At 45.8% G+C, this 16,705-nt stretch overlaps 1 protein-coding gene across 1 annotated transcript; it reads right to left on the bottom strand.

Moving 5' to 3' along the window:
- Positions 1 to 2,226: 2,226 nt before the first annotated feature.
- On the bottom strand, positions 2,227 to 16,589 carry map7d2a (MAP7 domain containing 2a; the record flags this gene model as incomplete). The annotated part of the gene is made up of 16 exons (XM_080550042.1): positions 2,227 to 2,482; positions 2,973 to 3,654; positions 4,467 to 4,515; positions 4,846 to 4,896; positions 5,435 to 5,539; positions 5,727 to 5,907; positions 6,923 to 7,073; positions 7,254 to 7,639; positions 7,974 to 8,089; positions 8,190 to 8,323; positions 10,729 to 10,818; positions 12,076 to 12,175; positions 13,669 to 13,832; positions 14,294 to 14,371; positions 14,613 to 14,723; positions 16,547 to 16,589. The coding sequence occupies 16 exons, from the start codon at positions 16,587 to 16,589 to the stop codon at positions 2,227 to 2,229; spliced, it is 2,697 nt and encodes an 898-aa protein (XP_080406168.1).
- Between the last annotated feature and the right edge of the window lie 116 nt (positions 16,590 to 16,705).

Here is a 16,705-nt window from a genome sequence, read left to right as displayed (position 1 = left end):
TAAGGTTCTATCTCAATTTTTGTCAAAATTGAGTTTTTTTTTTACATAATCTGATCCATTAGGTGTTTATTAATGCCTGTGTGGTGTTATTTTTAAAATGTTAAACTTTTTGAGTTAGTAATTCATAAAATACAAAGGTTCCATCTCACAAAACATAATGGAATGTAAAAACTTTGACGCTCAATATCTCTGAACTACCCTAAACGGAGATAGAACCGTATAATTCTAACGTCATCTATTGTCAATACATTTGGGGGTGTGGAGGACTCCGTGGGACTGACTTGATGATGTGTCACTCTGGGTACTAAAATGTATCTAATCTGCAGCAGGAGGTTCCATCATTTTAGACTGGTACTTGGCATTGATGGAACCGATGCAATGGTTCTACCTCGATTTGGAGTAGGCTAGCAAGCTCTTTAAGTATGTTAATGTCAATGCATGTGATAAAGGAAATACAGGCTGGAAAATGTATATAGTATTAAGAAAAGTATTCATATTATACTATGAGCTTGTCAACATTACCTTATTCCATTTACATTTCATACAACAATAAAGGCACACAAATACTAGTTTGAATGTTTATTAATAACAATGACAGGCCTACTTGCCACTTTATATGCTCATGCTACTGACCCATGCACAATGTCTATAATAGTTCAATTTTCTATTTCACTGCAGCGTCTTAAGTTTATTTAGGGATACATGACAGACAAGGGCTTGAACTGTTAACAATTTTAATTGTTATTAATTAATTTTTAGCGTTAAACCTGATTTCATATATCCCTCGTTGCCTGTCAGTCTTCAAGTAAAAATCTTGTCTGGTACTATTTGTCAGTGGAGCTCATGGTTACCTCCCACACACACATACAGTAGGCTGCTGTGAACATACACACTCCTATCTGACTGGCTGATTCATTTCAGAAGCAACACCGCCAACAGGAATCCACCAAACACGTGGCTATGTAAATCACTGTATCTAATGTATAAGTAAAGTAATGCCATATCTGAATGACAGGTTTTCGAGTCACCAGGCACAGCTCAGTACTTTGTAGATCCTGGGGGAAAGAGAGGGTTGGGTTGGTGGCAACCTAGACTATAATGAGGAATGGGTACAGCTTCTTCATGTTGACTTTGCAAGTTGCAATACAGTAAGACCTGGGTTCAAGTATTCTGGCACACATGCTACAATCCCAATCGCACAGCAGGATGGATACATACGTGTGACAATAAGCTGGAGTGTTGATCATATCCATGGAGGAAGAATTTCTGTGTCAAAACTACAGTAGGGTGAATACATAGCCATTTTAAACTGTCCCTCATTAAAGGAGCAATACTTCAGTCATTAGAGGAAATATACTGACGTAGCAAAGGCAACTTACTGATAAGATACTCTACATGGGTAGATGGGGTGGGGTCTTTCACCACAAAATGGAGATGATTTCGGAGAGGAGGTGCAATCACCAGTCGTGATTCTATTCATTCAGCTATGGCATAAGAGCCTTTGATTATTTCAAATTATAACAAACTAGTAGCTTTATATATCTTAAAGGTAGTTGGGGGACAAATATCATGGGCACTTTGTTTCATTGAGACAGACACACACATACACAAAGTCACACACGTGTACGCGCACACATGCATGCTGCATGGATGCACACACACAGACGCACACGCACACACACGAACACACACACACACACACACACAGATGGACACATTCATACACACAGTTTCAGACAATACACTAACAATTGCATTCTAGGTAATACACGGCATGACACATACATTTTCTATAATGGTATTATTAGCTGACAAGTACAGTAAGTCTTAGAATATTGTAATGTAAGTTCCATGGTCCAAGGCTATGTGGACAGATTGTATTGTAGGAGTAGGATGAATGGACATTCAAGATTGAAGACCACCCAAGGACGATCAAAAACTACATTCGGTTCACTTTCATCTCAAGACATGCAGAGAATTGGTTTCTCTCCTCAATAACATCAGAGGAACAAGAAGATTTCACTCTGCTCTCTCCATCACGGCTTACCAGCCCAGGGCTCTGCTAGAAGAAGAAGAAAAAGGTCATCATGAGTGTGTGAGAGTGTGTGTGTGTGTGTGTTGTTCGTATACTGTTCGTATACTGTTCGTATACTACTGTATGTGCATGTGTGATGTGTTTTCTCATAATGACCACCCTGACCCATGTGTGAATTTGTATGTACCTGACTACTTGATGTTGAGCTTGTGTGAGGGTGGATGAAGTGTCTGGATGAGCTTGGAGTCACCACTGGGGCTACAGACACCATCGATCAGGTTCTTGTTGCAGTCGCCCAGGTTACCCATTGGGGAGAGTTTGGGGTAGGCCACATGACCCGTCAGGTCCAGCAGATCCTCCAGGGCGCGGGAATTAGTGATAACATTGTGCTGTTCAGTTACTGGAGAAAACTCTGGGATGGAGATTAGTTCTTCCTTAGAAACTGGGCTGAGAGAGGAAAGGGAGGGAACAATATTTGTATGGAAAATACCTGGCTGCTTATGGATAATCATACATCCATGTCTGCACACTGGATGTTTATGACATTAAATCCAGAATTGATAATAATAATAATAACTTTTTATTTGTATAGCGCTTTTCCTGCAAACGTTGCAGCTCAAAGTGCTCCATTTACAATGAATGACCATTTACAATCTATAGAATTTAATGTGTGGCCATTTCATTTCATATCATACTGTCATCAGGGCAGTAGTAAAGCTGGAGGGTCAAAAAATGATTCGTAAAACGATAGTTAATCCCCCTTGTGGTCTGGAGGTGTATTACGGTAATAATCATAGGAATCCTGGGCAACATGAAACATGCCGATGTTCATATCTGCTGCCTTTATTGGTTTAATTAACTACAGTATGTATGGCGTCCTCCATATGAATCGTTGTACTGTAGGTATATTAGACATGCCCCTGCTCTGACGGCTTACCTGACTTCCATGGACTGCACCTCATCATACACCCCACTGCTCTTCACATCCAGAGGCTCCAAGTTGATGAGAGGAGGGGACTGGCGGTTCACTGGCAAGGGGGCGGTGGAGGGTTTGTTGGGCTCCCTCGCAGTCCCTCCTGTCACCCCTCCTTCAACCGTCTGTGTGCTCAACTTCACATTCATTTGGGAGCCCTCCTGCTTCTTCACCTGTCCAATTATTTGGGCGATCTCCTGTTTGTTCTCTTGGGTACTATCTAGTCTCTTTGTATTCTCCAGCTGATTCATTTGGTCAGTGGCCTTCACATTCACCTGTGCAGCACTCTCTTGCTCGTTCCCACGGGGAACCACCTGTCCCTTCGCCAAGGCACTCTCCTGCTTCAGAACCTGGGCTGAACCTGAACCTTGCCCATTCACTTGGGCACCCGTCTGCTCGCTGATTGGTTCAGCCTCCGGTCCCTTCTCACACCCGTTCTTCGGTGGAAGAATCACCTGATCAGTGACTTTTCCGTTCGCCTCTCCGCTCCCCTGATTGTTCAGCTGTGTGGTGACTTGTGCCTTCGCCGGGGCACCGTCCTGTTTGTCGCCCTGGACAGCGGCCTCTCCATCGTCCTGAGACTCAACCTTTGGGTTTTCTTGCACATTCACCTGAGCTTTAGTCTGACTGTTCGTCTGCACCTCCCCTGTGGAGAACAGAAATATCACATTGCAGAGGACTACTCCCTGAGAAAGAGCCAGACACGGCCAAGGACAATTAAAGAGCAGCTAATTTTACACAAGTCCCATGCCTGCCCTCGCATCACGCCAGAATCTTTAAGTACCATATCTTGCTTGCAGTGACAAATGCAGTGTCCTATTAGTATAGTCCCTTACCACTGCTCCACATTCGGAAAAGGTCCAATCCCTGAGCTTCATGCGCATGGCAGCCTTTCATGCACGACTGCCTTGGACAGCCAGAGGGGTTTCCAAGATCAAACAGACAGGCGGGCTTGTTATCTGTATTATAGGATATCTCTGTCCTATAATACAGCTTATTTCGTCACAAATAAAACGATTGTTCCCTCTGTTTAATTGCATTGAAACAGTCTGAATAATTTCAACCGTGATAGTGGGGGAAAAAACAAGGGTACAGTTACATGCTCGCAGGCTGCATTGTTGAGAGCAGTTATAAATAGCCCAAGACCTTGCACGAACGGCCTTGAACACTATCTACGATGCAGAGTAAATCTGATCGTCTCCCGGGGACAGGTATCGGAAAAACACTGCTGCATCCCAGCCATGCAGGACAGTCACCGATCAGGATGGAAAAGTACCAGGGTCTCTCACGCATCATGCTCTGGTAGTGCCAAACTACACAACATGCTCTTATAAGCATTTATAAATGACTCCCTTAAATCCCAAGGATATCTTCCCTGCTTCGTCATTGTCAAGAGGCACAGAGAGAGAGAGAGAGAGAGAGAGAGAGAGGGCTGGGGCGAGGGAGTAGATCACCTACCTGAGGGTGAGACAAGCTGAGGGACAGTCTCCACCTGCCCCTCCTCCTTCTGTGTCAATACGGGACAGAGATTGAATCAACATTTATTACATAACAACAGCAACTAAGAAGGCAATCAACTCAAACAGCGTTAAGTTATCTCAAATGAAGACCGTTAGCAATCAGGACACAAAACCAAAACATTAATAATGGTGTCATTTAATCATAACAAAGATCACAACACACAGACAACAATAAGAGAACGATTGGTAAATGAACGACACATTGCAGAGCGCATATTACTGACAAGTTCACAAAATCTTGTCCATAATAGCAGACAGCAGGTCACTTGCTTGAAGCAGTGCAGAGCTATGAGAATGGCAGGCATCTCTTACAGTACCTTCATCTCCGCCTCGCTCTTCCTGGTTCTCTTCATTATCTCCTCAATTCTCTGTAGGGAAGCATCAGCATGTTATATAACTATCATACACTATTATGTAAAATAACATTAATATTTAACATTATTACATTATACTATAATTAATACATTATTTAACCCCATTCAGTATCTGCAAAGTCAGTATCAATACTTGTGGTTCTATGCATATTTATGTACAGTACGTGCATCAATATCATAAGATAAGATTCAACTTTATTGTCATATTGCACAGAGTACAAGTACTGAAACGAAATGTATTTTTTGCTCTGGGCACAGGGAGCAATTAGGGGTTAAGTGTCTTGCTCAAGGGCACAACAACTTCAGCGGTAGGCACCTTAGATATGACAATAGCAACCCTCCAGTCACCAGCTCACATCCTGTTCCCTTCTGAGGCAGGGATCGAACCAGCGACCTTCCGATTGCTGGCCGGCCTCTCTAACCTCTCGACTACCTGTCGCCCCATATCAAGATTCATTCAATAACTCAATACAAACAGCGTCGTTCTATGTCAGAAATGAGAATGTAGCTTTAAATTCTCAGCAGTAAAGACCTTCTTCCTCAGATGTCTTTCCTCGTCCTCCTGCAGCTTTTGGATCTCCCTCTCTTGACGCTGGTGCTCTGTCTCCTTCTGAGCCTGTAGCTCCGCCTCTTCCCTCTGCGATTGGTCAAAATACAGAATTCTAGTTTGGAACAGTAATGTGAGACACATGCACTGTGTATAGTATACACATCATGCAATACATTAACATTAACACAGCCAGATAGCTGATTGAATACATCCCCATTGCACAGCATCGAGTGCCACAGCGTCAGTATTGGAGATACAGCAGATGACCCCTGACCTCTCTGTCCACCTGGGCCTGCAGCTCCTTCTCCTGTCCCTCCCTCTGCAGTTTCTCCTCCTCCTCTTTTCTCTTGCGGAGGTCCTCCTGTCTGCTCTTCTCCTCCTCGGCCCGTCGCGCCTCCTCCTCCTGCCGGGCCCGTCCCTCTGCGTGTCTCCTCTTCAGCTGCTCCGCCTTCAGCCTACGTGATAAAGACACACATACTAAGTCACAATTCTACATTATACAGTATGCTCTCAGTCACTTGCCACTCAAAAGGGCACTTAAGCGAGACGTTTTTTTACCGTGGGGGCACTAGGAGGGGTGGTCGCCCCCCCTGCCCCCCCCCCCCCTGAGTCCGCCAGTGCGCGCACACATGCTGTAATGGATTTTTTTCATCTTATAAATGTTTTAACATTGTATGTATTATATGTATTCATTTTGTATTCATTTTTCACACAGAATGTGACAGTATGTTTCCATGGGGTGAGTTCCCGTGGGATTGTTGTTGCCAGACGGCTGTCCTGTTTGTGAACACAGAGCTGTTTGGGCCTTGTGTTCGTAAACAGTTCGTTTAGGACTCGCTGTCAGTCCCACGGGAACTTACTCCATCAGCAGACACGTTATCAATGTTATGACTATGTTGACAATATATCAAATGTACTATGTGAGAGTTTGGTGTCAGTCCTTGAAAGCTTCCCATTGAGAAGTTGACTGTCCGCTCGAGCTGTAAAAGATCATTTTCTTTAATAAATATTATACCTAGATTTTAAGCAAGTTCCTATCTTGAGTCTCATTAATAATCCACGAAAATGCGCACACACACACACACACACACACACACACACACACTGTGACATCCCTCTCACTACTACCCATAAGACGGGGGGGTCAGAACCTCGGAGGCGGAGCCGGAGCCCGGCCCAACGACCCCGGGCAACCCCCCGACTACCCAAACGCCGAGCAGGCGTGTCCCCCCCGGTGGAAGGACCCTACGTTATCCTTTTTTAAGTTGGACACTACGGCAGTGCCATTTCTCAGAGTGGGCAGTGCCCCCCCCCCCCCTTTTCAGTTAGGAATAAATATGCTGAAATGGCAAAATATGCGCAACGTCTCATGTCGTCTCTAGCTCGAGTGTGCAATTCCCCACGGTCTCAGTGAGAGGGTTATCACAACACACACACACACACACACACACACACACGCAGTTTGCTCACCGGTCCTCCTCCTCTCGTTCACGCCGTTGTTTTTCCTCCAGCTCCTTCTGTACCCTGGCCTGACGCCTCCGCTCCGCTAGCAGCCGGGACGCCTCCTCTGCGTTTGTCGTCCCCGCGACTGCCTTCCCTGTCGGTGTCACCGGCGACGGTTCTGTCACATACAGAGAGAAAGTCTGCCAACAGAGTGCATTGAAACTGGTGTCCCCCCAGGTAATGTTACCACTAACTCCAAAGATACTGTATATAGGGTTGATGACACTGCACTAACGAACCTACACACAATTTGATATACACAGGTATAACGTGATTGGTATCAAGACTGTCACTTCACCTGTGCTCTTGTCTACATTCAGGTCGCTGCTGGTGGACTGTGGCATCTTTTTTTCGGGAGTCTCGGCCGCAGGGCTCTTCTTGTCGGGGGAATCCTTCATTTCAGACGTCTCACCCTTCGCCGTCTTACCGGGAGACTCAGTCTTGGGGTGTCTCTTTTCAGGGGTCTCCGTGTTGGACAGTTTTTTTCCTGGGGACTTCACAGGGCTTTGGGTATCAGCCACGAGGACGTTTTTGTCTCCGGTGTCTTGATTTTTGGCTTCTTCGCTGCTGTCCTCCCCCTTCTTGTTGTCGTCGGCAACTGGTGTGTTGGGTCTGTGCCTGGTAGGAGAGGCGTAGTACTGCCGCCCCGTGCAGGGAGACTGAGCACGGCTCTTCAGCATCAACCTGCAACCAGAAGCACATCTTTATCGTCTGTCACAGAAAACATGTTCATTCCTCAACTGAGATATAAGATGTTTGGTAATAAGAAAAGCATTGATTCTCCCTGAAGATTGATTTTCCATTTTTAGAAGTGTACTTTACTTTAGATGGTCTCATCACCATCCAAGCTTTTAAATACTCTCTAGATCCGTAAACATTCTACAGTGTATGAGCTAAAGCACCTTGGACGAAAATAATAACATAACTCAAGGTACATTCAACTGTCAAACTAGCTGAGCAATGGACAGACAGCTTTAGGGACAGACATGGTTAACAGCAGCAGGCCGGGGAGGCTCACTTAGGGGTGGCGGGGGAGACTGAGCGCCTGGTGAGCATGGCGGGGGATTCTGCTCTTCTCACTGGAGAGCCTATGGCCGGGGAGGCCGTTCTTCTCTCTCTGCGCAACCTCTCTTTCTAAAAAGTTCATGAGAGACAAGAGAGTTTCAGTGTCTAAAATAAACATCGCCTGAGAATCAGAGACACCGGGTCAGATGGGTAAGATGAGGAGTCTAACCTTGGGGGTATTAGGAGTGGAGAACGATCCTCCACCTGACATCTCTGCAGACCCCAGGACTCCTCCGTTAGGCCTCCGTCGATCGGCGCGGCTGGGCGAACCCCGGTATGGTGACCTGTGGGGGCTGCAGGGAGCTGCACAAGGACAGACAGGAGGACACACTCCAAAGTTATGAGGTCAAAAGGTCAAGAAATAGACAGAGGAAGCTGATGCTGAGAAATTGTCGAAAGTGATACAAAAATTACAATGACATATTCTCCAACAGTACCTTACAGTATAGCTATTCAAGCAACACCCGTTGCCTTATTGCCCGATATCAATAACACCAACTACTTGGTCTTGTCCAATGGAACATCCACTGCATTTTAATCGGAGTAATGTGCACAATCACAACCCATAGACTTCACAAGCACAAAGTAAACAAAATAACACGTGAGAAAGAGAAGAAAAACATCCACACACTTTTTAAGACGCCTCAACAGTACTGTATATGCTGAAGCACCACTGAGTTGCCATCACGGATCTTGGTCAGGCATCAACACACTTACAGTAGACTTGACTTATCTGCATGTCGATATTTTTCTCCTCAAAATCCAAAACACAAACACTATGAGTCTATATGACACACACAAAGAGCATGTACATCTACAAACCTCAAACACACACACATTCACTAAATCGCTGACACTGGACGTGGACCACATACTGTACTTAGCATTGTAGCATACAATCATTCCAATGAAACTAATCCTTTGGTTCCAAGAAACCCATCACGGGTCACGCTTGGTGGCGTAGCACACTAAGGCGTCAGCCATGTAATCACAGGGTCCCCGGTTCGATTCTGTCCATCAACATATCCTGCATGTCATCCCTCCTCTCTCTCACCCATCCTTCCTGTCAATCTCTAAACTGTCTCTATCCCATTAAAGCAGAAATGCCCTAAAAACAAGGGCATGTTGAAAAAGAAACCCATCACAATGGAATGGAGAATGAAATCATGCAGTCCCCTAATCACTACATCACTAATGCTGCACCATCTCCTGTGTGGGATGGCTTAGTGGTGCCAGTGTGTTTGTCACGTCAGTCCAGATGTGTTGTCAGTGTGAGAGCGTGTTACCTGTGCAGCGGTGGCAGGGCACATGGAGGTCTGCTGCACTGTGGCACCTGGCCATGGAGGAGTGAGTGGGGGTAAGGAGGCGGTGGAGGCGGACCCTCAGGTTCTCCAGAGAGTTCAGGTGACAGTGCTGGGCTGATGGGAGGGATGGGTGGAAGAGGGCAACGATGGAGGAAGAGTTGGGAGGGGGGGGGGGGGGGTGGAGATGAGGATGACAAACAAAACAACAAAACACAAATGACCATGAGATGGACATGAGACGGAGAGGAGGAAATGAAGGAAGGCTACAAAAGGAAAAGGAAGGAGGATGGAGGCTCAGAATGCACAGTGCTGCTAGGAGACCAGCCCGTTACCAGGGAGATTGGACAGTTGGAAATGGATGGTTCTGACAATGACAGTGAAATCTGAAAGTGCAGCATAAGCAATGGTAGGTGTACTGTAGTAGGAGAGGTGGTAGTGGTGAGGAAGCAGCAGGGATAGTAGCACTAATAGTGATAGTGATATAGAGTAGTAGTAGTAGTAGTAGTAGTAGTAGTAGTAGTAGTAGTAGTAGTGGTAGTAGTAGTAGTAGTAGTAGTAGTAGTAGTAGTAGTAGTAGTAGTAGTAGTAGTAGTAGTATATATGTTACGGTACATGTGGGAATACGGTACATGTGGGAAAACTAGGGTTAGCGTTAGGTGCTAGGGTGACTTGGTACATGCTGGCATGTCTAACCCTACGCCTAACCCTAACCTTAACCCTACATGTACCGTATTCCCACATGTACCATAACATATATACTATACTATAATCTACAATAGATATTCACAATATATAGAAATCAGCGGGTCACCTGCATGTAAACTGGGGGACATGCATCTTCTCCCTTCCTTCTTTCTGTATCCCCAAAGCCTGCCTCTCTATTGCTCTCCCTGTCTTTAGCTCGACCTGTAGGGACTAGCTATTACCAAAAGACATCAAAACACTTAAGCAGAGCACACACAGCACGCACGTACATGTACACATACACATACACATACACATACACATACACATACACATACACATACACATGAACATTTGCACAATGATAAAAACCAGCATCATATGTGCAAAACAACCAGCATCATATGTGTAAAAACATATGTGCATGTTGGGCATAAGTAATTGTGGGTAGGACAAATGTACTCTTCACACACGCAAACATGTTTTCCACATACACTTTCTGGTTGAGCTGTTGCACATGCACTCTGGGAAATATACTTAACCTTTGGGTTGCCATGACATTCATTTCCCTCCAGCCAAAGGCAAACTTGCAGCAGTATGTCAGTAAGTGGTTACAGAGCAGTGGGCCACTATGGGATGGAGGAAGGCTGGGTTGGGGGGGGAGGGAGGGAGGGGGGGGGGGGGTAATTGGACAGAACGGGAGGGGGTTCATAACGTTACCGGATTCGCTGGCAGCAGGAAGGGGGGCGGCGAGGTCATGGGGAAAGGCGGAGGCGGCAGAGAGAGGGAGTGGGGCATTCTCACAGTCACCTAGGCAACGGGCGGAGGAGCAGAGCAGAGCAGAGAGAGGCAGAGCGTTATGAACCGAGGCCGCCACTCGTGGCTTTTACCTGAGGTCTCCCCTGACACACCTGTGCACACATGCTCACATCAGGGACGCTCCTGTCGACCACCTGGGACCGTTCCTGTCGAGGCATGTGTGTGCTGTATACCCATGCACACCTGAGCAGCAAGGATGGGGGGGCGGTGAGCAGGCCAGAGAGGCTCTCTCTCTCTCTCATTCACACGACCACGGTCACACACATACCTCGGTCTATATCACTCTTTGACACAATCCGAAATCACACGCACAAGCAGTATTAAACATTCAGAAAACAACAACGGGTGAGTCTGTAACACACCAGCATTTAAAAACACACGTATCTAGCAATCCTATAATCCACCGCAATCCTATAATAATACATGCCATTTAGCGGATGCTTTTATCCAAAGCGGCTTACGTTGCAGTGAGTGCATACATTTGTCAGTAAGTATATACGGTCCCAGCGGGAATCCAACCCACAACCTAAGCGCTGTTAGCATCATGCATCTACCAACTGAGCCAGAGAGACAGAAGGGACCACAGAGGGATCCTCAAAGGACCTCAAAGAACAGTCACAGGGCCTCAATCCACATCAGACCATTTGTACATGACTCAGGATTTAGTCCTGAACTAGAACCTTCAAGCGGCGAGTCTAAAAACTATCTAGTTTGCTTCCCCAGGGGCAGACAGGACTGATTAATATTTCCATGGTTTCCGACAGCTCTGGGACAACCTCACAAAAGAGGACTCACGGCCTGACCTTGCAACTACATCGGCGGAGAACAAAAACATTGTACAGTACAGTACTTGTACAGTAGCTTCCAGAAAAACACCAATCGTGTAATCGTATCTGACATGTTGCCGTTATTACTTTAGGAGCCGCAAAAAGGACACGCCAGATTGTATTAGAACACGTCCCTCTGTCCCTCTCAAAAGTCCCCCTGCCCTCCCATCATCCGACTTACAATTTAGAGAGATTCCGGGATCAGTCTCCCTGGAGTAACTTTAGGTGCCTTACTCAAGGGCACACTAGTGGTGGTGTTCCCAGGTGGGATTTGAAGTTGAACTCATGACCTTCTGATCACCAGTCCAACTCACTATCCACTTAGGGCACCACTACCCCTACTCCTCTACAATCCCATATCCCTCCATCCATCCCTCCATCCATACCTCTCTTCATCCTTCCATCCCCAGAGCGGACTCACCCTGTGCCCCGGCGGGGCCGCCCCAGACCCAGCGTTTGCTCCTCTGCTCCAGTTGCAGGCTGCGTTCCAGGGAGCGTTTCATCAGAGCCTCCAGCCGCTCCTGGCGATGACCATCGGAGGAGACCGGGAAGACAAGGTGGACTCTGTCACTGTCACTGAGCTGCTCCCCTGGCCCCGAAAGGACCAGACTAGCCACTCCATATAATAACCACCTCTTTTCTCCTCGTACACACACTACTTTATAATACATACATTACATACCAGGGCAGGCACATATAGGCACTGCACACACAGAGATGCCTTAATGAGACTCCAACCCTCCACACACACACACACACACACAGACACACACACACAGACACACACACACACACACACACACACACACACACACACAGACACACACACACACAGACACACACATTCTGAAATGAGCAACGGTAAGGATTAATGACAACCCCCCCCCCCCCAGCAGAGCAGGACATTCAAGGATACAGTATCTGATCTATTGGGTGATTGATGAACCATCATGTGACGTTGCCAACACTTCAATTTGGCCCTGCTCCTTCCTTCTCTACATCTCTATATCACTTCTCTTCCTTTCCATCTTTCTCCAAGACACAAATAAATAAACGCACACAAATATTGACAAATGGAACTACACACACACACACACACACACACACACACACACACACACACACACACACACAGATGAGGCCAGCTTTAGACTAAAGCATCAAAAGCAAGTAGGACGTAACGCTGCAGAACATAAGCTGCTGCTGTCCTATTAGTCAAATCCCCAAATCATTCTAATTCTACATCCAAGGCAAAATGGGGAGATAGGATGAGCATAAAATATGATCATAAACATGTACAAATCACAATAACAAATGACAGTCTCCCGAAAGTGCCAGTCAGTGTGTGTATGTTATAAGAGCTTTGGATTGGGTGGCAGTTAAATCCAGATATTTTCGGACGCATAGAGAAGATGAGGACAACGGGGACAAGGATCAAGCGGAAAAAAACAGCAAAGGGACCAGCCAAGAGAGTCATTGATTCGTCTGCTGAGGTCTCTGAGATTTGCCTAGATCAATGCCAATACCAATGACATCAGCATTCCAGGCCCCAGTGTTTACTGGAGGGCAGGGTGGGACTGAGAGGAGGGGGGCTGAAAATCCCCTGTTACATAACTGCGTGGAGGTCTCTCCAGTATCTGATTGGGAGACTTTAAGTACGAACCATACCATGAGTAATGAAATGCAGGGTTAGGGTTAGGGTTAGTGAACTAAAGGACATATGCCCCTGCTTATCTCTCCGCTGAGATCCCAACATCTGGCTATTGGGAGCTATTGGTGCATGTGTCCAAACACAGATATTCACATGCAAAAGAGAAACAGTGCATACAAACAAACTGTTTAAAATGTATCAGGGGAACTCTTTTTTTTTTTACCCTAAAAACAAGATTTTGGGCTGAAGCGCAGGTCGAGGGGGGAGAGAAAACATGTCATGATGTTGCCGACTGACAGGTGACTGAGAGAAGAGACGTCGGTGAGTGCGAGGAGAGAGAGAGACTAGAGAATAAGTTCTGACCTTCTCCTCCTCCAGTCGCAGCCTCCTCTTCTCCTCCACAGCCGTCCTGCGTAGCTCCTCTTTCTGCCTCTGCTCCTCCAGACGCCTCCAGCGCTCCTCCACCGTGCGCTCATACTGCAGCCGAGCCCGCTGGTCCTTGTCCCTGATCGCCTGCTCCCGCACCGCTGGGAAACAGGTCACGGCACCAGTTACACCTAAACTGTTACACTTACTGTACCAACACCATCACAGAACCGACACAGTTACAGAATACATGCAACACTCAAATTGAAATCTACACTTTCACTCAAACTATTTTACTTAGCAACACAGAGTTACACAACCCTATCAGTATACAGTAGTAACTACCCCGAAGGAATTACGTTAAAACATACCTAACATGCAATTAGTAAACCAACATCATACTAATCATCATAACTCAAAGGCCAGTGAACAAAATCATAAAAGCACATGGACATGGACATGTAAAATAACAACACCATTGTAACAGTGGTGGAATAGTGTCAAGGAACTTTTAATGACAGCAGGCTCTGCAGGCTAAATTGTAGATACTTACTGCTAAGCCGCTAGGCTTCAGTGAGATTTCCATTAATGTTAATGCTCAAATCCCAGGAACATCACTTACCCAAACCTTTCTCTCTCTCCTCACGTCTCTCTTTGGCTAAACGCATCCTGTCATCTGTCTTCAAATAGCCTTCCACATCTTAGAGAAAACGAGATATAGAGGGAAAATAAAGATGTTAGAGATGAAGTAACAGAGAGAGAGACGAGAGATGAAGCGAGTTAGACAGAAAGAAGGTGAGTAGAGATGGAAAACGAGATACTGAGGGAGAGATGTGTTGAAAGAGAGGAGGCTTCAAGATCTTAAGCAGCTTTATCAAGCGTATCAAGAAGAGGGAGGGGCGTGTGGGGAAGCTAACAACAACAGTGAGAGTGGGACTTACGTTGTTTACCTGCATGGTTATTATTGTTGTTGCCTGGTAGACGTAGAGGGGAGAAGTGCCCATTGGTCTGGGACTTCTTCTCTGTGACCGAGGGAGGGGACATCACCTCGTCTGAAATTGAAGAGACAAGACCCCCATGACTTACTGGAGGAGAGTGCAGCACCAATGCCATGGCACTGAACTGCGGTATCATTTCTCGACAGCAGAGGGAGATAGTGCCATAATCCTTGCTCAGTGGTAGGCTGATTTCTAGAAGGTGGCCAGTCGCAGGACTGTACTCAGTGTAAAAGGTCGATGCACAGTTGCCAAGCAGTACAAGGACGGACTGCAGTAATATACTGTACGAGGGTGTGCCATGTTTTAAGATGTTCTGATAAAGATTGATTTGAAATTGAACTAACCACCCAGTTTAACTGAGAATGCCTTTTTCAAATATGTTTTCAGTCCAATGTTTTTCTTAGATCACAATTTGCTTGTGGTGCATCAATCACTTTAGACTGACAGTGAATCAATATTCCCACCTCAAACTTGACTCCCCCCTACTGTAGATTGTGGTTGTGGCTATTGTAATTATGTAAAAGTGATCATGTGAAGTAACTTTCCAGTTCAGGTGAGCAGCAACTAAAAAGCACTTTCAACGAGCATGTGAATGTGTGTGGAAAAGCTTACTGTGTTTTCCAGGACTCCCAGGATGAGTTACCAATCGGGCCGGGGAACCGTTGACATTGCTCAGTGTTCTCTTGTCAACAGCCAGAGCAACTGATGGTTGAGTCATACCTTGTGTCGAGGGAGAAAAACAAGAGTAGATTAATTTCTCCTATAAGACAATCTTTGTAAACACACCATCTTGAAGTGTCTTGAGTGACCCTTCAGTTATGGCCATTTAGTCATTGTTTGGATAGTATCTTACTTTAAACCATAAACATTTAAGCAAACAGCATACAGATGTTAAATGTTATGTTTCTGAGTCAGGGGCAATCAGCATGCTTAATAACAGTGATGAACAGTAAATACTATAGCAATAACAAATCATCACAGTCAGCATGGACAAAAGGTAAATCCAAAAAAGCTAGCCGGTCAGTCTAGGACAGATGGCAGACCCATTGATTTATTCTGTACTAGATTAAAAACAGCAGCCATAATCTGCTCCCGTAGTGCTGCATCACTCACCAAACTCAGCGCTCTGGGTCCAGGAGCGAAAATAAATCCTAATATGTCATTGCGCGTTTGTGTAGTGTTGTGTGTACCACATTAGATTAACGGAACTGAACCTTGGTAAGAAAGGGGCAATAACAGGGTCCTGAAAAATATTGCTGACACCTTTCGCCACCGGGCAGATCAATGATGCGTAATCTGTGCATGCTGAGAAATGACCTCGATGTCGCCAGTGTCTATTTTGACAATACACACACGCACATAATACACAGCTGACACCCTTGCAACAAGGCCTCGAAAACAGATTGTTGTTGATGCATTTGAGTCGCTCTGTCTCTCACTATGATTTTCATAACTTTTTGGACATGATGTTCTTATGTTATTAGCAGGGTTTCAAATGACGCTCCTGGTGGGCTTTATTTATAGGCACCTTTCTGATCACACTTAGTTGCACCACCATCAGATCACATTGCGCCTTTTATATCGGTCCAGCAATTTAATGCGAATGAATGGCATTATATTCGACAGACCCAAGCCAGCTTGTATGTGCACCTATACAGGCTATTCATGTTGTAACGTTTGCCTTTATCTTTATGAATAACTGACATTCTTATGAATAACGGTTTACAGACCACCACAAATGCTATGTATGAATGAATACAATAACATGCACGGGAGATGCCGCGATTCTGCTGCGTGTGTGCCAATGTCACAACGACGAGCTGCATGGCACAAAAATGATAAACTGAACAATGGACCGTCTATATTATATCTCTTACCTGTCATGACACAGGAGGCAATACATGCTGCCTTCTCCTCCATGATCGCGGCCACCGGCGGTGGATGGATGCCTCCCAAATGTACGGGCGCAATGTCACCAACAGCCGCAGAAAAAATTACTCTCGAAATCAAGCCTAGGGAAACAGCATCGCCAGCTT

The sequence above is a fragment of the Nansenia antarctica genome (assembly GCF_963989245.1).
Source record: "Nansenia antarctica genome assembly, chromosome: 20".
Taxonomy (NCBI): Eukaryota; Metazoa; Chordata; class Actinopteri; order Argentiniformes; family Microstomatidae; genus Nansenia; species Nansenia antarctica.
This window is presented reverse-complemented; position numbering and strand designations above follow the sequence as displayed.